The sequence below is a fragment of the Odocoileus virginianus genome, chromosome 19 (genome assembly GCF_023699985.2).
Source record: "Odocoileus virginianus isolate 20LAN1187 ecotype Illinois chromosome 19, Ovbor_1.2, whole genome shotgun sequence".
NCBI lineage: Eukaryota > Metazoa > Chordata > Mammalia > Artiodactyla > Cervidae > Odocoileus > Odocoileus virginianus.
In genome coordinates, this window is record NC_069692.1 from 33,513,554 (window position 1) to 33,537,954 (window position 24,401).

The window sequence follows — 24,401 nt, forward strand, 5'->3', positions numbered from 1 at the left end:
TGGCCCTTTGTATCTGTGGGTTTCACATCAGCAAATTCAACCAGCCTTGGATCATATATGTGAACATTGTATTTATTGAAAAAAAAAATCTGCATACAAGTGGACCTGCAGCAGTTAAAATTCATGTTGTTCAGGATCAGCTGTTTATTTTCTTGGCTTATTGGACCTACTGATTGGATAGACAATCTCTTGATTTCTTCAAACCATTGGAGACCATCTCTCATGATATGCTTGTGGAAGATGGCTCATTTTCAAAGGGGCTTCATGGATGCCTATGGTACCACCAAGGTTTCTTGAGTGGTTTGTTGTGGGGGAGAGGGATCCCTTGATGGCTGGACTCTTTCTACCCTTTCTTCACTTAGATCAGCCCCTCTGTTACCTGTCTGTGTATTGGGAATCTGTTTCATTTTGTTTGATAGAGAACTTCCCCTACCAAAGAAAAAAGTTGGAAAGCCCCTGGATTAATTGGTGGTGGATGTGCGCTTGGTTGAGTATCTGTGTCCTCACAGTACCCATTAATGGACTGGTATCCCCTGAATCTCCAGGGACGCTGCTCTTGTCTTTTCTCAGAGATCTATTGACAACTTCAAAGATACGCTTAATGGTTTTTAAATGACTCCACGTGGAAGGATAGCTAAAAATTGGATGGAAAAATCAGGAATCAAAGCTGTCAACCATAACAAGAAGAAACCCAGTAGGGGTAAATGTCAAATTCTATACTTAGGACCCCAAATTGAATTGCACTGATATAGGGTGGGGAGAGATATAGGAAAAAAGATATGAGGATTTTAGTTGACTTAATTCAATATGTCACCAGCATGATGGACTCCCAAAGAAGCTAATAAAAACGTAGCCTGTTTAAACAGAGCATAATGTCTTGGATTAAGTTGTGTCCTCAAGGAAGCCTTTCTGGAACTTTCTCCCAAACTGTGTCAGGAGAACCTGTTCCCTCCTCCCAGGCCCTTGGTACTTTCTCCCCCAGAGCACTTTGTGTACTATCTCTGAATGGTAGGCTTGACTGTCTCCTCAGCTGGACTGGGTGCCAGGCCTGGTGGATCAGTTTCTGTCTCTAGAGCCGAACAAGCCCCTGGCATATACGAGGCTTTCAGCAAGTGTTTGTTGAACAAAGGATGCAATACTCAGTTCTGAGGTCCATCTTTTTTTTTTTTTTTGAGGTCCATCTTTTAAAAAGAGTGTGGCCAAACCTGGGTGCATCCAGAGAAGGGTGATTAGGAAGGTGGTTAGTCTCAAGATAATTTCCTGTGAGGAAGATAGTGGGCATAGATAGTCTGGAGAGGTGCAGATATAAGGGTCATAAACTAGTTTTTTTTTCAGGTATTGAAAGAGGGTGCCTTAGGTTTGCTGCAGTGATGGGCATGTTTGGGCAGAGGGGGATTGGGGTGTGAATGAGGTGAAATGACGACAGACAGCAGCTCAGACTTTGACAGCACTGTAGAACAGACCCATCTAAAGCTGGGAGGGCTTGTGACAGAGAGGTGTGGTGGGCTACAGTCCATAGGGTTGCGAAGAGTCGGACGTGACTGAAGCGACACAGCACGCACGCATGCACGCACACACCTTGTCATGTGGTCGGAGCCACTGTTTTTTAGTTGCTCCATGAGGGTGAGGACCACCATCCAGATAGCCGGGGAGTCTTTTCACAGGCAATATGATGCTTAACTAGAAATTGTCTTTGGGGATCCTTTCGGTTCTGATGGTTTGATAATTTTGTATTCATTCTCTAGAGACAAGAGCAGAGGCAGGTTTCCATGTTCTAAGACGAGGCAGATTTATTCACTTGTGCTCTGGTTCATCTCTTGGATTGAGATTTATGTTTGGGCTACCACTCATGTCTTCCAAAGGCGGGGCGCTTTAAATGACCTGCCTTTGCTCTATGCCCCTTGTTTTTAAATCTACTTTTTGAACAAGGTTGATTTCTGATAAACCTCTCTTCTAACCTTCTACTTCTTTTGAAGTGATTTTTTACTCCAAGGCTTTTGGACAGTAGCAAAATTGTTTTTTGTTTTTTAAGAGAGCTTGGAAATAGGCTGTTTTAACAGCTGCTCATCCTACCCTGTTTGATTGCATCATGTAAGCTGCACTGCCTTCTCATGAAGCGCTCAGGCCGAGGCTGGGATCATACCTCAGCATACGCAGCAGCCACACGCCTTGCCTCCCAGTGAGAGTGGCAGGGCAGAGTCTTCACAACTGGCAGCAGAAAACGATGAGAAACATTAGGTTATATCTGTGTACATATTAGCATATTTAGCATATGTTGAGTAACTGAACAGAGGGCAGAGGAGGAGAACAAAGACAAGAGTAATTATGCCTGTCAATCTAGCTCGAAAGAAAAACCCGCAGATAAAGAAGAAAGTACTAGACACTATAAGGTATATTCTGGAACCTCAAAGCAATGTTTCCTAATGTAGGTTCTAAGCCCTTTGCAAATTTCAGGGGCCTGTCTAGGACAGTGGTTCTCAGCCCTCATTGCTTATCAGGATCAGGGCTGGAAAAGTTATTTTTAAAATCCAGGAGGTGGTTCAAATATGTTTGTCATTTACCAGAGGGCAGAGAGAAGGGCTGGTGTGTGTTCTGGGAAGGGGCTGCGTGGGGGAACTGTGTCTTGGTTAGGGTGACCCTGGTTGGGTCTGTCTGCATGGGCCTCGGCCCACTCCTTCCTTCTCTCCATGTTGCAGACCTACTACGCAGACTGCAAGGGTTTTTTTTTGTGTGTGTGTGAATAAATTTTAGACACTATTTTTAACAGCATCCTGAAGATGTTGTAGTCTTACAACACCCATGGGAGTTAGTTATTTCACAGTTGAGAAAGCCCGACGGGGGTCAGAGAGGCGAGGGAGCCAATCTCGGGTTGTGCAGCTAATGACAATGCATTTCTTTTGCTCCAGGACAACTTTGTACGTGTGCATTGGTGTCTTGTTAAAGTCACCTGCAAGAATAGTAATAACTTGACCTGGACACCATAAATTTTATTTTTACCTGGATTGATGGGGTTCCTGTGAAAACTTAAGCTTTGTAAAGATTCATACCAGAATCTGATCTGACTGAAGTAAAGTGATCCATGTACTCTGAAAGATCTTTACATATTATTCAGGAACTAAATTGCTACAGCTTCTAATGGAGAGGGCCATTAGATCCCATTCTCAGAGAGCAGAAGCTCTTCTCTTCAGGCATCACATCCATTCCAGGTTCCAGAAGGAGGGCGCAATGGAGGCCTGGGGGGCCTGGCCACCTTCAATAGCCAGGGATTGGTGGGGCCAGGCCCTGCTCTTGTTAAAGTCTTTATATCCTTATGTGGCCTTGAGTTGTGGCTGATTTCTTTTTTAGTTTCATTGTTGCTATCTCATTTGGTAAAAATGTGTTGATTATTAATGAAATAAAAAAGTTACTTAGCAGATTAAAATGAAATTCTAATCAGTGCTAAATTCTTAGAATCTTTATGGCTTATTTAGCAGCACACATTGGTTGATGTCATTCTGACAGAAGCAGTCTGTTTTTTGCTTCATTCTGGGGGTCTTCTAAGTGTTTTCTTCCCTGAGAAAAGTGACTTTGTGTTTAAATGTAGTGTGTGTGCGTGTCCAACTTTCTGCGGCCCCGTGGACTGTAGCCCTGTCCATGGGATTTTCCAGGCAAGAATACTGGAGTGGGTTGCCATTTCCTATTCCAGAGGATCTTCCTGACCCAGGGATTGAACCTGTGTTTCTTGTGTCTCCTGCATTGGCAGGCAGATTCTTTACCACTAGTAAAGAATGGGAATAAACACATGGGAGGCCCATGTGTTTAAATGTTTTGGGTTCCAATTCCTGAATGGTTAAAAGGAAAGAAAAATATTCACAAGATAATTCCATGCAGACAGTAGATCTTTAAATCCCACTCCATACTGAATATTTTATAATAACCTATAAGCCTATAAGGGAAAAGTATATATGTGTGTGTGTGTGTGTGTGTGTGTGTGTGTGTGTGTGTATTTAATACTTTGCTCTACACCTGCTGGGGTCCTGCCTTCCTTCTGATTTCATTTCTTTTTTATTTATTTATTTTTTTATTGAAGGATAATTGGTTTACAGAATTTTATTGTTTTCTGTCAAACCTTAACATGAATCAGCCACAGGTATACATATATCCCCTCCCTTCTGAACCTCCCTCCATCTCCCTCCCCACCCCACCCCTCTGGGTTGATACAGAGCCCCTCTTTGAGTTTCCTGAGCCTCACAGCAAATTCCCGTGGCTCTCTATTTTACACATGGTGATGTAAGTTTCCATGTTAGATTTTCCATACATCACCCTCTCCTCCCCTCTCCCCATGTCCATAAGCCTATTCTCCAATTTCATTTCTTAAACCTTGCCCACTCTGTGAAAACACTTGTCTTCTCTCTACTTCACAAACACACCATGCTTATCCTGACCTTCTGATACTTCTCTTAGCTGTTTTTCCTGACTAGAATTCCCTTCTCCAGATTTGTGCGCCACTAGATCCTTCTTGGGGAGAAGGCAATGGCAACCCACTCCAGTCCTCTTGCCTGGAAAATCCCATGGACGGAGGAGCCTGGTCGGTTGCGGTCCATGGGGTGGCTAAGAGTTGGACTCGACTGAGCGACTTCACTTTTGCTTTTCACTTTCATGCATTAGAGAAGGAAATGGCAACCCACTCCAGTGTTCCTGCCTGGAGAATCCCGGGGATGGGGGAGCCTGGTGGGCTGCCGTCTATGGGGTTGCACAGAGTCGGACACGACTGAAGCGACTTAGCAGCAGCAGCTTCAGTTCCTTCTTGACATTCGTGTCTCTGGGTAACTATCACCTCCACAGAGAGACCTTCCTTGACCAACAGTCTAACGTAACTGTCAGTCACCCTCTATTACATCACCTTACTTTAATTCTCTGCATTGCACGTATCACTGGCTAATGCTTTCTTTTTTGTTGATTGATTTGTTTATCATCTCTCCATGGGATGTAGACTCCATGAGATCTGTGACCTTGTCTGTTCTGTTAGTCCCACGATTCCAAGTGCCCAGAGCTCTGTCTTGGATATAATCAAAATAATATTAACAGCTGACATTTATGGAACATTTCCAGTGTGCTTAGGCAAATAGTAATACAATACATAGTACTTACCCTTATATGGTAATATATATATACTTTTCTAATAATATACATGTGTATTTGAAAGGAAGTAAAAGTCGCTCAGTCGTGTCCAACTCTGTGACTCCATGGACTGACTATACAGTCCATGGAATTCTCCAGTCCAGAATACTGGAGTGGGTAGCCTTTCCCTTCTCCAGGGGATCTTCCCAACCCAGGGATCAAACTAGGATCTCTCGCGTTGAAGGTGGATTCTTTACCAACTGAGCCACAAGGGAAGCCCCACATGTGTATATACATTAATTATATAATATACCACATAATATATTATACATGTGATGTATGTAGAATTTGTAAAACACACAGAAGTAGAATAGTGTTTAATAGTCCAACGAATAGCTTTATAACCATCACCTCTATTTAATAGTTAATGTTTTGTCATAGTTACCTCAACTGTTTTTTTCTTGATGTGGAAGTGTTTTAAGGTTACAGATATCATGATGTTTAACCTGTAAACACTTTTAAATGCTGCGCTGATATTTTTCTCCTGGGGTCGGCAGCCTCCAGGATGCCCCAGTGATCCTTGCCTCCCAGGATTCATCCTCTCCGGTAATCCCCTTCCCTTGAGCACAGGCTGGACTTACTGCTTTGCTTCTGATAGACAGAATATGGCAGAAGCAATGGGATGTCCCTTCTAAGATTAGGTTTTAAAAAAAATGGCAGCTTCTGTCTTGCACATCTTGTCTCTCCTGCCGTTGAACTTTCACTTGCTCTGATGAAGCCTGCATCGTTGTGAGCAGCGTGGTGGAGAGGCCCACGTGGCAGGAACTCATGGCCAGGCTCCAGCAAGGGCTACATAGTCCTGTTAACAACCTCACGAGTGAGTTGGGAAGCATCTTTCCCCGGTCAAGCCTTGAGATAACTGCAGGCTGGCTGACATCTTTTTTTTCTCCCCCAGTATTTGGGATTTTTTTTTTAAATTGAAGTACAGTTGATTTACAGTGCTGTGTTAATTTCTTCTGTATAACATAGTGACTCAGTTATACATACATACACATTCCTTTTTATATTCTTTTCCATTATAATGTATCTCAGGATATTGAATATAGTTGCCTGCGCTGTACAGTAGGATCTGGTTGCTTATGCATTCTATTTGTAATAGTTTCCATCTACTAACCTCAAAATCCCAGTCCATCCCTTCCACACCTCTCCTCCCCCTTGACAGCCACGAGTCTCTTTGCTGTATCTGTGAGCCTGTTTCTGTTTTGTGTGTGTGTGTGTGTATGTTAGTTGCTCAGTCGTGTCTGACTCTTTGTAACCCTATTGACTGTAGCCCGCCAGTCTTCTCTGTCCATGGGATTCTCCAGGCAAGAGTACTGGAGTGGGTTGTCATTCCCTTCTCCAGGGGATCTTCCTGACCCAGGGATCAAACCCGGGTCTCCCCCATTACAGGCAGATTTTATTACTGGGAACCCCTATAGATGAGTTCATTTGTGGCATGGTTTAGATTCCACATGTAAGTGGTATTGTATGGTCTTTGGCTTTCTCTTTCTGACTTGCTTCACCTAATGTGATAATTCTAGTTGCACTCCTGGCTGACATCTTCATTGCAGCCTGTGAAGGACCCTGAGCCAGAGGCACCCGGCGAAAGCTGCCTGGATTCTTGACTCACAGAAACTGTGAGGTAATAAATATTTGGCCTTTTAAGCTGCTAAATTTTTGAGGAAATTTGTTATGTAGCCATCAATAACAAACACACCTACATAGCCCCAGTCCCATTAATCCTAGTAGGAGCCTCTCTGAGCACGGCTGAACCATGGAGGGTACAGCTGGGTTGTCAAGAGGAAAGAGTGCTTATTCTGCTGTGATGGGCAACAGGCATCAACTCTCTGTTGCCTTAAGTTATGTGGATAAAAGAGTTTACATCTTTTGGAAGTGGAATCTTGTCTTTCAGTCTCTTCAGAGACACTTATTACTACTCATTCTGCTTTTGGCAGTGTTCTTGTCTTGGCTGTGAAGAAACCCGATTTCTTCCGAGATTACAGAGCTTGACACACAGGAGGTTTCTGTCTCTGGATTTCAGTGACCTTTGAGAGAGTGGTGTGCACGGGGGAGACAGCTATGTGGGACATTCTTAACCATCTGGCAGTCAGGATACATGGACAAGAGGGTTCAGTAGGGGAGTAATAGATCTCCCACAGGGTCGGTGCTAAAGAGTGAGTCCTGTGCTTGAAAAGACTCAGCACACAGAATTCTGACGTGATACCCAGCATACTCATGGGTGTATCATCTGAGAAGGAATCAGATTCCCTTTTTTTTTTTTTTTTTGCCATTCCCAGACCAGGAATCGAACCCAGACCCCAGGAGGGAAAACACCGAGTCCTAATATTAGACTGCCAGAGAATTCCTCAGAAAGATGAGGTAATTAGCAGTTTGATTTCATCCCAAGGGACCTGTGCCTATTGTGTGAGTCAGGTCTACCACTCTGGCCAGATGCTAAACAGTTCTGGTGGTTAAAGATTTTCACCAATTTTTGGTGATTGCTCAGATATTTGAGTGGAGAAGGAAATGGCAACGCATTCCAGTATTCTTACCTGGGAAATCCCTTGGATAGAGGAGCCTGGCTGGCTGTAGTCCATGGAGTTGCAAAGAGTCAGACACGACTTAGCAACTAAACAAATGTTTGAGAATGGTTGAAGATCCTGGATTCCAGCTAAGGTGAAACCTAGGGTCCATAACATGAAGAAAAGCCCTCCAGGAATGTGGAGTCTGCTTGCAGGACCCTGATGGCCCAACACAAAACTTGCCATTAGAATTTGCTTCTGTTCACCTTTCTTAAAAGAAGGATAAGTTCCTTACAACAGGATTTGATTTTAAACTTCAACATGACATTGAATTCAGTCTGATGTGTTATTTTATTAACTAAATCATATTTGAGGGCAACCAGATAGTCTTTATTGAATAAAGAGAACAGCTGCCTTCTCTGTTGCCCAAATACAGAACAGCCAGGACAGAAATGAAATTAAGGAGAAAGCCTCTTGGGAAATGATTTGACTTGGGATGCTCTCTATTCTTTACCCTTAGAAGGTGTATTTGGGAAAGTGAAACTGGGGAGATACATAGAGCTTTTATACTCCTCAAATCTCACTATTTCAGTTAAATGTTTAGTCAGACCCAAAACCAGCAATATTGCAGCAACTTCAAGAAAAGAGATAAATAAGAAGGCCGATCATCAGTGAGTCAGTAACGCTGCGTCATTGTTAGATATGTCAGCTATGGTTCTTGAAGACTTCCAGAAGCTGCTGTTTAATGATATTAAATTATAATAATAAGTAAACTAAGCAGGTATTTGCCTCCTCCTGGGAAATATTTTCCTACTCTAGATCTCCCATGTATGAAATTTTTCTACAACTGCTGCTCCTTTATCCCTCTTCCTTAAAATTACAATGTATGTGCATGAATGCTTTGAGTGTGGAGTTCAGAAGGTGTTCAGACACATTAATAGGAGGACTGAAGTTCAGAAGAGCAAGTGCAATCCTGTCCTTATAGTGGAGAATATATATGCATCCTTGTTTGATTCACAGGGAGTTTTAAGAGCAGGGACATCAACAAAGAGAAGATTCAGAGGAAGAGGGGAGATGGCAATTAGGGAAGGGGTCAAGATAATGCATGTACACTGAAAAAAATTTTCTTGTATGTCCCTCTAGAGAATTTTGTAGAAGATTATAAGAGTATCTAGTTGCCTTCCAGAATGCAATCTGAGGAGCGATTAAATTTAGGGGCTTCTTCTGGTGCCCCCCCCCGCCACTTAATTTTTTCCCAGAGTGTAAGGCAATTGCTGCAACTAGTAAATGTCAGAATGTTGTAAAAGTTAATGATTTTAATTCTGATATTTACTCATAAGGACTGTTAATAATCTCATATATAAGATAGCACCCCCTGCAGTTGAAAAAATGACACATTCAGTGATTTTAGAGTATGCTGGGAATATGAACAAGAGCTCTTTAAAGGAAGTGACCTGCCCTGTTGTTTCTGACAAAGAGAAATCTGACCAGGAGTGTAAGAGAGACTAAAAGGTAGATTTCCTGCTGCTTTGCCCTCTGGGAGAGTCTCCTGCAGAAAAAGAACTTCAAGTGTGTGTTCTTTGAAGGTTGGAAGGTTACTGGGATCTGTGGCATCCTTGGGGAAGGTGCTCACAATCTTTCTTTCTCAATAGTCCTTAAAGTCTTAGTTAATTGAGAGAGGGACAATTAGAAAAGGAATGGATTGACGTTGACTTCACTGGAATTATCTGCATGTAAATCATGTTGGTGCTCAAGTGTAGGGGGCACTAAGTAGGTGAAACATGTAATTGTCATTTATTCTTAGACTAATAGAAAAATGAGTGCTTGGAAATCTCCTGACTATTAATCTTTAATTTCTCTCTAGAACAATATTTTCCAGCACAGCCAGTCTTTTCTGCCACTTACAGCACTTGGAAATTTAGCTAAATGGCAGAAATGGAACTGATAGTGGCCAGTAAAAGCTGGGAACAGAATTAGGAAGGAAGTAAGTAGATGTAATTCTGTGTTCATTTCTGTAGCTGCTTCCCAGACACTCTGCTCACTATTCCAAAGTGATGCGTGTGAAAACAAGTCATCAGTTTTTACCTGGAAGTATGTTAGTGGAGACTTAATTTTCCTAGGAATGGGTGCTGTGCAGAGTTATTATTTAGTGTCTAAGTCATGTCTGACTCTGCAACTCCATGGAGTGTAGCCTGCCAGAATCTTCTGTCCTTGGTATTTCCCAGACAAGAATACTGGAGTGGGTTGCCATTTCCTTCTCCAGAGGATCTTCCCGACCCAGGGATCAAATACGCATCTCTTGCATCTCCAGCATTGGCAGGTGGATTCTTTACCACTGAGCCCCCAGAGAAACCCTGCCATGTAGAGTAAATATGACCGTTAATACTTTGTGTGCTTCCAGAGGAAAGAACTGGAATCAATGTCAGTTGTCCCAAGGAGACATATTTTGTCTCAGTATAGGGAACTGACTAACCATAGAATTGCCTGCCTTGCCCAGGAAATGATGGATAAGTTCCTGGAGGGCTTGGGTTTGGGAAATGTCTGGTCAGAAAGTAGGTGAAGGGATTTCTATACTGGGAGGAAAGTTGGACTGTTCTGCCCACAAATAGTATTTGTTCTATTATTGGTGATGAGTGTAAAATAATTGCGTATGTTAGAATAGCACCTTCTAGTTTGCAAAATGCTTTCACATTTTTACGTTTTAAAATCCTGACAGGAATTCTCTATTTTAAGAAAGGACAGAGATCAAGCATACTTAAATCTACTTGCTGTTGTTCTTGTTTATTCAGTTGTGTCCAACTCTTTTGCGACCCCACAGACTGTAGCCCGCCAGGCTCCTCTGTGCTCATGGGATTACCCAGGCAAGAATACTGAAGTGTGTTGTCATTTCTACCTCCAGGGGAGATCTTCCAGACCCAGGGATCTAACCTATTGGCAGGTGTTGGCAGGTGGATTCTTTACCACTAAGCCACTAGTGATAAAGGTGGTTAATACGTAAGGCTATCAACACCTTATTTGATGATTTCTACTATGATAGATATCAGATGTGCAGAAAAGTAAAAGATGGTTACCTGCTCTCAAGGAGATTAAACACTGCTTGAGGAGATAGGACACACACATAAATAAGACTATAAGATGACATGTGTGAATTACCTAATGATTGATTTGGATGAGTGGTTCCCAAAGTGTGGTTCCTGGACCGGCAACCTTAGCACTACCTGAGATTTGAGTCCCACCCATACCTACTGAATCTGAAACCTGGGGATTTGTGGGAGATAAATCAGTATTTTTAAAAAACCCACCAGGGGATTATGATGCATGCTCGAGTTTAAGAACACTGATATACTCTAGTCTAGACCAGCACTTCTCAAACTTCAGTGTACATGAGAACCATCTGGAACAGCACTATTCGAAGTGTGGTCCAAGAATTGCTAGCTCTCGAAGATTCACTAACCTGAAAGCGTGTTAAAACACAGATTCTCTCCCAGTCTCCCTCTCAGTCGTTTTGATTCAATAGATAGCATTTGTGGTGCTGATGCTGCTGGTCCCAAACTATTCTTTGAGCAGCCCTGCTCTAAGCAGGTGTGCCTCTGAGGGTTGGCAGAGGAGAGGTGCTTGAGGACTGGAGAGTGCAGGTAACCTTTCTGGAGTGGAGGAGGGAGCATGTGATCTGAGCCTTAAGGCAAGTGTTGAGTTAGACCAGTGGAGGTTCTTTGAGGAAGGATGGGATGGGAGGTGGTGATGAGAGTACCGTCAGCTGCTTCTGTGCATCTCTACAGAAGCCAGGGAGGGTTCCACCTACTGAAAATGAAGCTTGAGTTGCCTCGTCACCCAAGCCTTCTCCCTCAGTGCCCTTCAGAAGTGCCCTTAATGTTCTATTTCTGCTAAAAACTCTAGTAGTGAGAACTGGGTCCACTTGGTGAAGCCTGGGGATGCTACAGACTTGAGACTTTGACTTGGCTTTTTCATCTCTAAGCAGAATCTAATCTAAATTCAGTCTTTTTCTAAAAAATACTTCCTGCTAAGCTCAAAAGACCAAATCTGGAACCATTTGAGCAACACAAGGAATAATGAGAGTACTGGATTACAGGCCATAGAATAAAATAAATATCGACAGGTGCATGGTTACATAAATAAATAATTGAATATGTCAGCAAAAGGGGGATGAAGGGAACAGTAGTATTTGAATAAAGACATGTAGAAGTAATAGAGAAATAGAAAATCCTGATTAGGCAAACTCCACGGTATTTAGTTGTTTCAGTTTGATGTCTACTGATGGATGCTAAAATTAGTGGGCCAAAGTTTGAGGAGAAACAGGATAGTGATACAGTCTCAAAGTTTCTCCCCCAAGGTTATTAACTGCAAAAGGAAAACTAGTAACATTACACGGAAGAAACTGTACGGATACTATCTTTACCACGTGGTCAGGGTTAATATCCCCAGTGATAAGACATATGGACATTGTGGATCTCCTGATATGATGCTCTGAGAAGGGGTATTAGGGGTCTCCAGAGAAATAAACCAATAGGAGATATAGATCTAGATATCTGGATCTGTCCATGTCTGTTTCTCTTATATACTACATTTATATGGGCTCACACAAATACGGAGGCTGACAGATACCAAAATCTGCAGAGGGGGTTGGCACACTGGAGACCCAGGAGGGCTGATGGTGTTGTTCCAATCAGAACTGGCTTAAGACCCTGGAAAAGCCAATGCTTCCATTTAAGTCTGAAGTCAGGAAAGCCCTCTGTCCTAGTTCAGAGGCACTCAGGCAGTAGGAATTCTCTCTTCCTCTGGGGAGAGTCAGCCCTTTTGTCATATGAAGGCCTTCAATTAACTGGAGGAGGCCCACCCACACTAGGGAGAGTGTCCCACCCACACTAGGGAGAGTGTCCCACCCACACTAGGGAGAGTGTTCCACCCACACTAGGGAGAGTGTTCTGCTTTACTCAGCCTATCACTTAAATGTTAATCTTGCTCACAACACCCTCATAGAAAAACCCAGAATAATGTTTGACCACATCACTTAACCCCCCATGCCATAGTTAGATTGACACATGAAATAACCATCACAGGAGCATTTGTAAAAATGGATGACTACTCTAATGATTAACCACCTTGGACAAACCCAAGTTGATGAACGTTTTGCAAAACAGCTGATCAGGATTCTTTAAAAATGTCAAGGTTATGAAAGACAAGGAGGGACTTCCCTGGTGGCCCAGTGGTTAAGACTCTGCTCACTACATGGGGTTCAATCCCTGGTCAGGGAACTAAGATTGTGCAGGGCACGAATGTGTGGGTTGGGGGAGGTGGGAGGGGGGTAACAAGGAAAGACTGAGCAACTAAGGCGACCTGACAACTACATGCAATGTGGGATCCTGAAGCAGAGAAGAACATATAGTTGAAAAACTACTAAAATTTGAACAAAGAGTACAGTGCAGTTAATTAAATTATATTGATGTTAATTTCTTAGTTTTGGTAAATGTACTGAGGGACTTCCCTGGTGGCTCAGTGGTAAAAAATCTGCCAGCAAGGCTGGAGATGAAGGCAGGAGACGTGGGTTCAATCCCTGGGTCAGGAAGATCCCCTGGAGAAAGCAAATGGCAATTCACTCCAGTATTCTTGCCTGGAGAATCCCAATCCATAGGATTGCAAGAGGGTCTGACACAACTGGGTGACTAAACAATGACAGCAACAATAAATGTTCTGTGGTTTCTTAATTCAGTTCAGGTCAGTCACTCAGTCGTGTCCGACTCTTCACGACCCCATGGACCACAGCACACCAGGCCTCCCTGTCCATCACCAACTCCTGGAGTTTACTCAAACTCATCTCCATTGAGTCGGTGATGCCATCCAACCATCTCATCTTCTGTCATCCCCTTCTCCTCCTGCCCTCAATCTTTCCCAGCATCAGGGTCTTTTCCAATGAGTCAGTTTTCCTATCAGGTGGCCAAAGTATTGGAGTTTCAGCTTCAATGTCAGTCCTTCCAATGAACACTCAGCACTGATCTCCTTTAGGATGGACTGGTTGGAGCTCCTTGCAGTCAAAGGGACTCTCAAGAGTCTTCTCCAACACCACAGTTCAAAGGCATCAATTCTTCAGCACTCAGCTTTCTTTATAGTTCAACTCTCATATCCGTACATGACTACTTGGAAAAACCACAGCCTTGACTAGACAAACCTTTGTTGACAAAGTAGTCTTTGCTTTTTAATATGCTGTCTAGGTTGGTCATAGCTTTCCTTCCAAGGAGTAAGCGTCTTTTAATTTCATGGCTGCAATCACCATCTGCAGTGATTTTGGAGCCCAGAAAAGTAAAGTCAGCCACTGTTTCCCCATCTATTTCCCATGAAGTGATGGGACCAGATGCCATGGTCTTAGTTTTCTGAATGTTGAGCTTTAAGTCAACTTTTTCACTCTCTTTCACTTTCATCACGAGGTTCTTTAGTTCTTCACTTTCTGCCATAAGGGTGGTGTCATCTGCATATCTGAGGTTATTGATATTTCTCCTGGCAATCTTGATTCCAGCTTGTGCTTCTTCCAGCCCAGCGTTTCTCATGATGTACTCTGCATATAAGTTAAATAAGCAGGGTGACAATATACAGCCTTGATGTACTCCTTTTCCTATTTGGAACCAGTCTGCTGTTCCATGTCCAGGTCTAACTGTTGCTTCCTGACCTGCATATGGATTCCTCATGAGGCAGGTCAGGTGGTCTGGTATTCCCATCTCTTTCAGAATTTTCCAGTTTATTGTGATGCACACAGTCAGAGGCTTTGGCATCGTCAATAAGGCAGAAATAGATGTTCTTCTGGAACTCTCTTCTGTGATGGTTACCTAAGCTGCTCACATTAGCAGAAGCTAGTTGAAGGGTATACAGAAACTGCTCTTTTTGTAACTTTTCTATAAGCCTAAAATTAACTAAAAAATTAATTAGGAAAGTTTTTTAAAAAGTTTTCTGCCATTGGGTACTCTGAGAACTTCTTAATAAAAGAGTATTTTTATAATCTTCAAATTTATAATTGTAGTGTGTGTGTGTGTGTGTGTGTGTGTGTGTGTGTATGCATGTATAATTGTGTGTCTACCATGAATGCTAAATTCTATCCATTTTTTGAGGGAGGGGGCAAGTACCTTAAAAACTCTTAGACTTTTGTTCTTTTCTCCTTCTATATTCTATATTCCCTCCTGATTAAAAGCATCCTTTTGTAAACACTCACAGCTTAACCCTCCTGCTGTCCTTTGGGGTCTTTATCTCAAGGATGAAGCTCTCTGTGGCATCTTGTGCAGAGCAGAGAGTATCAGGCTGGGCGTCGGGAGACTGGGTGCTGGCATTTTTAGTCTGTTTCTGTTATTATTAATAACTCAGGGTCCTTCTAGCTTTAATGTTCTGAGCCAAAAAGCAAATTTGGGCTGAACACTATATGTATTAGTTGATGTATGGATTCAAATGATTATATTTATTGTTGTTATTTTTTCTTTTTTTTAAATCATGGTCTTATGGGCTCTATTTTTAGGTTTCCTAAGTTTTTATAAAATTCATGTACATTTTTTCCCTCTTGATCCCCAGAGTTTTTGGAGTCTACAACAAACAGACTTCACATTGTACTCTCGCATTTCCCTTAGACTCTTTCCTTTTAGCAGTTTAAGGAAATCAACATTTCTGGGGGCCCAGGAAGCCATTGTAGCTCTCCTTTAACATGTTTTCTTCTCTCTGAATCTGGGTCGTATGTGTAAAAGTGAAATTTGAAAGAGGGCTGTGTGAACTGAAATCTTCCATTGCGTGAGATGGCTTTGAAAGAAGGCTTGTGCTGGAAAGATGAATGTAATTTATGAGATGGAGAGAAGTAGGGGGCACATGTAGGGTTTGGGAGGGCAAGGAGATGTGTGGTGCAGCGTGAGCAGAAGTGTGCAGTGGGAAGCATGAAGCGGGCTGGTGAATGGGGCTGTCCCAGGCCTCCTGTGTTAAAGAAGGGCAAAGCCGGAACAGGGATGGGAGCAGAATGTGACGAGTCTTGGACTGCAGGTTGAGTTTGGACTGTATTTCATCGCCCATTTCATAAATCATTAAAAATTGTTGTGAAAGGCAGTGCCGCTATGAAAAGAATGTCCTAGAGATTTAGCTATGGGTGAGATATGGAATAGACTGGAAAAACAGAAGGGCTCTCATAAAGAGTGCTGGTATTTGATGAGTTACCCAGATTTGGTGCTAACTGCTTTACATGTGTTAATGAAATTTAATCCCCACATTGGTCCTAAGAAATACCTTTAATATCATCTCCTTTTCCAGATGGGAGAACTGAGGCTTGGAGAGGTTGATTAATGAGCAGGCTTTCATAGTGAATAACAGTGGGACCAGGATGTGAAGTAGGATGCCTCCTGGGCTGTCTTTTTATCCTGCAGTTTTAAAGCTTCTCTGTATGTTTGTTTCCTGTTGGTGCTCAGTGGTGAGAACCTTGACAAGACCATGGAGACATCATACAGAGCCTTGCCTCCTCCAAACTTCCTAAGTAGCTTAGGGTTCTGGTTCTCCCCGAGGAAATGTGTTAATTTAATAAAGTAAGTGCCGAAGCTGGCTGCGCTTGATTGGGGCTACTCTTGAGATGGTTTAAGCAAATGTCCAGATGTTCTTAAGCGTCTCAAGCTTTCACGAATAGAGTTGGAGACAAGGAGGTACCTCTGGGGTCCTGGGGGTGATCAGTTCTCCCTTTTCTCCATGAACCCCCTCCCTCATCTGCTTACCCTGGTATGTTCCCAGTTACTTCCCTGCTGTGCTCTCATATCAGTTGATATATTACAGAATTGTTTGTTTTACTTTTGTTTCTAGTTTTCAGTAAAAGGAGGTGCATGCATTTGGTTTTGCAAAGCTTTTGATGCCCTGTTAAGCACATGTGTGATGGAAGATGCTGAATGCCATTGTGACTTAGCAGGACAGCAAGGGCCGGCCAGTGACCTCTCTCTCTCTCTGCTGCAGGTGACAAGAAGTACATCATGGGGCCCAAGCTCTCCACCCTCGACGCTACTGTCTTTGGACACTTGGCCCAGGCAATGTGGACCTTACCTGGGACGAGACCTGAACGGCTGATTAAAGGCAAGCCCTATGAAGCTCTCAGGTTTGGGGATTTGCTGGGGGCTGGGGTTGAGGGCAACACAGTGGAGAATTCTAGGCCCAAGCCTGTGAGCTTGGCTGTGCTTTGTGGAGACACCAGGCTGTGGTGTCTGGGGCCAAGGTTGGTTTTCTGTGTCAGGATCGGTAGAGGCAAGAGGAGGAGAGATGGGGCTTCTCACCTCATCCTGCTCAAACCATGTTCCTAGCAAAGCTGACACAAATCCTGCCATGTTCTACACAAGGGTTTTTCTTCCAGCAGCTTTCCTAGTGGACTTAATACTTGTCACCGAAACAGGACTTGAATTCCCCTACTGTCCTTGTTTTGTCAGTCTGCCTTCATTTGCTTTGGATGGTGGTGGCTTTCCAGTTTCTGGTTTATCCACCGCTGCAGCACCTGAGGTTGGGTGGTTGTGATGGACTCACTGCCTATCTTGCATGCTCCTTTTGAGCCCACACTGGTCTCAGATATTTCACATGTGGGTATAGGTACATAGAATTCTGTGTCATAAGTTCAAAGCATTCCCTTCTCCTATTCCAGTTGGGTGTCTATAGATCATACCTGGAGAGTAGTAGAGCTGGAAAATTCAAGAACTTTGTGGGAAAATGAGGAAAATGTCAACAGATTCTTTGTTAGTCTGGTGCTATGTGAGGTATTATTATTGATATTATATGTACATTTTGACCAAAGAAGTATAATCTTGTATCTTTGTTGTGTGATCTTGATATAGGCCTGTGAGAATTATAATTCTAAACTGGTGGAGTAAAAGTGGGCTGAATGGGGCCAGAGTTAGAGGATGAACATGTGTGTGGGGGTAGGGATGGGGATGGTTGCCAGGGGTCAAGTGCTTGTTGGCAATGGGGCAGGGAAAGTCAACTCAACCTGGGTTGATGTTAAGGGACCAGATCTTCATGTGTGTTCATGTGTGTGTGTGTGTGTGTGTGTTGGAGTGGAGTGTTGGAATATGCACGGCTGCTGGGGCCTTTGAGAGAGGTTTCCTCTGCATGGATGAATGGAAACCATTTTGAGTTGTCTCTGGTTTGAGACAGTACCTAAGCAAGTACCTGGTGCTGGGAATGTGGGGATCAAGGTTCTATGTTTTGGTTTGGGGAAGGGGAATGACAGGAGTTAATCAAGGCTTTGCTAGCTCAATCAGTAGAGCATAGGACTCTTAATCCCAGGGTCATGGGTTCAAGCCCCGTGTTGGGTGGTTACACCTTCAATATTTGGGCTTCCGTGGTGGTTCAGACAGTAAAGAATCTGCCTGCAATGCAGGAGACCTGGGTTCAATCCCTGGGTTGGGAAGATCCCCTGCAGAAGAGAATGGTAACCCACTTCAGTATTCTTGCCTGGAGATTCTGACAGCTTATGGTAAATGGTGCTTCCAGATTCGTGGTCTCGGAAGGAGAAGATTTAACTCTGGGACCAAAGACAATCTCAGTTACTCAGAGTTTTGTGTAGATTTTATTAAAGTAACGGGGATAGAGAAAGCTTCCAACAGGAGGCACTGGAAGCTGGAGGAGAGTACCCGCCTCACTTGTTTAAGTGGGGCCTTATATGCTTCTTAACTAGCTGCTGAGAATAGGCAAAAAGGATACCTCAAGGTTGTAAGTTCCCAGAGCCTTTCCCAAGCCCTACATCCTGAGATAACTTTGGCACAAGATTAGCCAGGGAGAATGGTTCTGGCAATGTCTCTGGGGGAGATATACTGTTGCTGTGTAATCAGGGATACAAGTCTTGAGAAACAGGTTCCCAGCCAAGATATGTTACCATTATAATCATTAACATAGAGTCTAAGAAAAGCATTTCCATGAATAAAATGTTCTATGTAATCATTAGTTCCTGGACCTAAAGAAAGGCCAGTTCTCATGTAAGATACATTGTTGCATAAGGCTCAAGGAAAGCATGAGCCGAGAATGTTCACATCCTCCTTAAAGGGCCTTGGACTGCCTGCCCAAGCTTTAAGTCTTTCATTCCCCCCCTTTTCATTCCCCCCTTTTTCTTTTAGGAGAATACGGTTGCCAGGGAAAGGGGCAGATAAATCGTTCCATAACTTCTTCCTGCTGGTAAGGGGCACAGACCCTAAATTGTTGAGACAACATACTCTCCTTACCCTCATATCGAGGGTCTCTGATCCAGGGGCCCTGAGTAATAGCTAGAGGAGGCAGTAAAAACTGTAGAACCATGAACCATCATTAGTAACTTAAATGTCTCAAGCTGCTTAGATACAAAGTTTATTATACAGTTACAGATATAAGGAGCAAGCAGCAAGAATAAGATGATCATGATTATTACAGTCAAGATAGTTTTCCACTAAGGAGAGCTTCTAAATCAAGATTGTGTCTGTGAGAAGAGTGAAACATCAGGGGAGTCCATTTTGAAGAGTGACCAGAATCTCTGTATCATGGTTACTTTATCTGGGAAGCTGTTGTATCCTTTAGAAAGAACAAACTAGACAAGTAGATTAAAAGGCAGAGATTATATATCAGTCAAAGAATTATTGTAATCAGTAGTCCAAGCAAGAGTCAAAGAATCAGGTTACATTTGGTAGTAACTTTGATCCTGGTCTAGATAGAGTCAACACTTGGGCTGCCCTATTTATAAGAATGGAACCATTTGGCATGTTCATATACATTTTCAGTGTAGGTATCACAGACCCAGTTAGAAGTAGTTGAAAGAATGACAACCTGAATCTTAACAGACAAAATAAATATTACCATTTCCTTTTAGAAGAATGAGTCTGAACCCCAACGTAGACAGCTATTTTAGGGAGACTTATAGCCAGGTAGCCAGTTGTCTAAGTTTGTCCAAGTAGGCTTTAGCCTCTTATTGTGGTATTAACATATAAGCCAAAGTAGTTGTCACCACTGACAATTTTAGCATTTTTCTAGGTATGAGAAGATGCAAGAATTTGGGTTCAATAAAATCTTTACCTGAAAATATCTAACTGTCCGAAGGCCAGTTTTGTCCATTTTTCCAGAGCACAGAGTGAGTGCCTAATTTCTGATTTCCACCCTGAATTCCATTCAGGAGATGTTGAAGGTCAGCAGCTGTAGTGTCCATGATTTAATCTTTGTAGATGTCAGTGGCAAGTGCCAGTTTCCAGTTGCAGGGCCCCTTTATGGCCATGAGTTTGACCATAGTTTGGGGGGCATTTCATGACCATCTTGTCCCACAGTGCTGGGAAGGCTCATTCCCAGATCTGTTGAAGATTTCACCAATCGGCCACTCAACGTGCTGTTACTGGACTAGGCCCTGTGAGTAGCAAAAGTCTCTAGACCTCACCTGTCTCACTAGTCTCTTGGTCCAGGAAAACATTCCTTCTTGTTGCTTCTTCTCATATACAGAGTCACACCATTATAACTATGGATTTCATGTGGAACTGTGCCTCAGTCACATAGTTGATAGTGTAAGGGACAATACCTCTTGAAACAGGCAATATAGAAAGCACTATAGTTAGCAGTAATGGTATAATCATAAGTAAGAACTTAAGTCAAGAACTTCCATTAGGTATAGCCCAGTGACATCTCCAGGTCATCTGACTTAGTTTGTTAAATGACTTCAGCCTGTTGTTAATCTCCTGGTTGTAGATCCTGGAGCATTTGATCTTTATTCAAAGACTGGTTACTGTGATAAGCTTTAGAGACAAACTCAGAGTGTCCTTTTTAATAACTTAATTAAACCTCTTAGCAATGTAACATAACTGCAAGGAACTATCTCAGAAGTGAGTTTTAGTAAATACAGACCTTAATTAACAAAACTAGAACTTAATATTTGGGGAAACATAATAGCTGCCATAGGCCTGACATCCGTTTGGTGGATTTTTCTTTTAGAGCTTCCCCAGTATACTTTGAGATTTCTGTATATATACAGAAAAAGTCTTTTTAACCTTGATGAGGCTGTTCAGAACCCAGGTGTCTCCAGTTTCTGGAGGGATGAGGCAGAGAGAAAAGAAAAATGTTTTAATTTTACCCACAGGTGTAAATCACTAAATTGTTTTAAACCATCAGTAACTTAAGGAGAAGAGCTTCTTTATCTCTGAAAACAAAGATTATAAGCCAGTAATATGTCTGACAAAAAGTCATGAAAATTGTAGTCGTATTTAGCAGCCTATTCAATCTCATGTAACCTATCCCTTTGTTCTGTCATTTTTGCCCGATGACCGAGGACTTCAGTGAAAACGATAGTCTCCAAGAAGCTTGTGAAGTTTCTTGCCAATGTCTGTACTATCTGTCCAGCAAAGTGGGTGCCCCAGTCATTGGAGATTGTAGAACATATTTTAGACATTTTTTCTCCATTGTGAGATATTAACCCTGAAGCCAGGAAAGGCTTTATCTTATCAAATAAAAGTGAGGTTTGTCGGGGAGCTGGGAAAAGCCAAATGGCCGTCTTGGATTTCCCATAACGCCAACTATTTAGTTTATAGTCATTGTTTATCTATTTTAAGTTCCCTGATGAGGGGTTAATTTTTGTAGAAGCAGAATGAGCTTTGTCTATGTGTGCCATAGTCTGTCACCAAAAGCCACATTTAAAGAAAACTGTGTTCTTTTAACAGGAAGAGAAAACCAAATTCCGGATTGGTAACAGCTTATATTCACTGTGAAACAATAGTTATTCAGTTAGTCAAAGTAACAATAAAAGATTTCAAAGACAGTTTAATGTATTAAGAAATTTGTATCATGCACCAACCTCTCTTCCCCTTGCCACAAATCTTTTTATACTTCTGTATTATCATTTTATTTGCCCATTCAGAGAACAGCCACCTGTAAGTTCAGATTTACTTAGTTTTCCTTAATAGAATGTAATTCCATTCCTTATGACTTTTTATGGAAAACACACATCCTACTTTCTTTCAGCAACCATGAACTGTACTTTATATCATCATTTTGTAGAATGGTAAATATAAATCACCCAAAGCTATATCATTTGCAAAAGTGTCTTCACAATGTCTATGTTAATTAGATCAATAAACAAACATCAATACCGGGTATCAATTCAATAGTGACTATTTCCCAGTTCACACAAGCCTGAAATTCATTTCAGTTTAATTTTCTTGGATTTAGAATTGTTTGATTCGTAAACCCTTACTTCTCTTTAGGCCAATTAAATAGAGCTCATTGACCAGTTAGCCTTTAGCGACGTTGTCCAAGGACGGAGACACACACTGGGACACACTTATCTGGACAGACAGAACCCTCAGTTTTCTGCTTGAAATTTAAAATGTCTATTTGCCTTTTTTTTCACCTTGCCCTGAAGTTCTACCAATTTGCTCATGGCTGGAGTCCCAGACAGAATAGGCTGTGTATCTCAAGGACGTGATAAGAGGTAACTTCAGGTTTTTTCCCCAGGTATGTTTTTGTTTCTCAGGCAGGGTTGGAGCTCCAAAAAAAGTATTTTAATAAGCCAGCTTTTTCCTAATTGCACGTGCAAAAAGAACCGGTTTTGCAATTTCAAAAAGATTTCATTTTAACCAGTTTTCTCCAGAGTCTAAGGAGTATCATGGCCATTCAATATAAAAAATGTCATCTCTCTTTTTTGTAGTCGTAGTTTCATACCTAAAATTTAAACCAGAGAGTGTTCAAATTGGCTGTGATGACAGGGGTAGCCTGACTGATAAGGTGTTGTCCCAGCAGGGATTGTCTCTCTGGGGAGGTAAGGACTTTTCTTAAAGTAAAGAAAGCCTGAATATGAAGGGATTTTTTTAGGCTCTGGGGATCAAACTTATCCCAGTTTTTCAAAATACAATTTAAAGGGGGTGGTTCTGGAACTGTTAGCTCCCATCTGTAAGAGAGAAAAAAGCAGCACTCAGCATTGTGGCTTTTTTCTACCAGAGGCATCCCTCCCTGCTGTAGATGGGGGTGGAGGCAGGTCTTCCACCTAAGCTGCCTTCCCCAGCCAGAGTTAACCTGTCCTCACCAGCGCAGCTGTCCCACTCTCATCCCTCCCGGTTCTACCACCGAGGAGGGGCGGAGATGCACCAGGGGTGGACCTGATGGCATCCCAGATTGATGTCCAGTTCCTCACCATTAACACCTTTGCCTGATTTCTGCTCCTCCTCTGAGGCCACCTGGGGTAGAGCAGAGTAGCCTTCCAGAAGGTCTCCCAAGCTAAGACCACTAGGGGAACACCCACCTTCCGTGTGCCTGTGCATATCCTCAGCATATTCCTGGCCGCAGTAGAAGCGGTAAGTTATAAAGGGCCGAACAGAAAAGCCAAGATGTCCCTTCTGAGAGCTGCCATATCAGCCTATGTGATAAAGGAGGTGATAGAGGGCTGGCCTGCTAGGGAAAGAAGAATCTTTCATGTTCATGGAGTGTCAGGGTCACCCTTTCTATTCCTGTCCAGCAGATTGTACAAAAAGAATATCTAAAGAGTTGAGACAAAGGTCACTGGATGGCTTTCTTTGGTCCACTAAGAGCTTGCATTACCAAGGGAAGAAGCCCGCTGCATTTCTAATCTGCCCAAATCTGGGGTTCCCTGATGTGAGTCCTCAGGAATCTCATGTTCACCAGTAATGCATCCATTCATATAGTCTGGAGGCATGGCCATAACAAGAACTCACCTCTGGGCCTCTGGGGTCAGGAGGGTGATTTTCAGTCTGAGAGGTGTCCCTGGAGCTAGAGCTCCACTTAGCTCCCTGATGTGTTCCTGCCTGCAGCGTCCTGTAACACTTGGAATGGGGCTCTGGCTGGAGAAACTCAATAACCGCATGGATTGTAAGTCTCCTGGCAGTCTACAATCCGGCACACTAGGTTAGTACCTTGAATTCCTCGAGCAGTTATGAAAGCAGTCAGACCAGGAAAGGCTGACCAGGGAAAAGAAGTTCGGTCCATACTCTTCATCCATTTTTGGCCGCTCCCCTCGTGAGGACGTTGTTTGCCTCTTGGCACTGGCAGGTCAGCATAAACCCCCGCCAGGCACACGCCATTTGAGGATCACCATGGAACCGTGGAGCAAGACACAGCTCTGGCTTCTTGTGCATTCACACAGACAGGCACACTGAGTCAGGAAAGCAGAGACTTTATGTTAAAAGAGCAAAAGAGTCCCAGCCCTGATCGTTCTTCTTGTCTCGAAGATCCCGGATGAGACCCCAAGATGATAGCTTACAGTGAATGGTGTTGCCAGATTTGTGGTCTCTGAAGGAGAAGATTTAACTCTGGGACCAAAGACAGTCTCAGTCACTCAGAGCTTTGTGTAGATTTTATTAAAGTAACGGGGATAGAGAAAGCTTCCAGCAAGAGGCACTGGAAGGGATTAGGAGAGTACCCGCCTCACTAGTTTAAGCAGGGTCTTGTACACTTCTCAACCAGCTGCTGAGAATAGGTAAAAAGAATACCTCAAGGTTGTAAGAGTTCCACCAGACCCTTTCCCAAGGCATACATCCTGAGATAACTTTGGCACAAGATTAGCCAGGGAGAATGGTTCTGGCAATGTCTCTGGGCGAGATATACTGTTGCTGTGTAATCTGAGGTACAAGTCTTGAGAAACAGGTTTCCAGGCAAAATTTGTTAAAATGTCTAAGAAAAGCATTTCCATGAGTAAGACATTGTGCTGTCCTCATTAGTTGGGACCTAAAGAAAGGCGAAAAGTTGGCTTAAAGCTCAACATTCAGAAAACTAAGATCATGGCATCTGGTC

At 42.8% G+C, this 24,401-nt stretch overlaps 1 protein-coding gene across 5 annotated transcripts in view; it reads left to right on the forward strand.

The window, feature by feature from the left end:
* The window catches only part of FAXC (failed axon connections homolog, metaxin like GST domain containing), a 68,756-nt gene that overhangs the window by 33,526 nt on the left and 10,829 nt on the right, over positions 1-24,401 (forward strand). For all 5 annotated transcript variants that reach the window (XM_020892354.2, XM_070450073.1, XM_070450071.1 and 2 more), the window contains one exon: positions 16,632-16,748. In XM_020892354.2, coding sequence (XP_020748013.2) covers positions 16,632-16,748 — 117 coding nt within the window. The remainder of the gene's footprint in view (positions 1-16,631; positions 16,749-24,401) is intronic.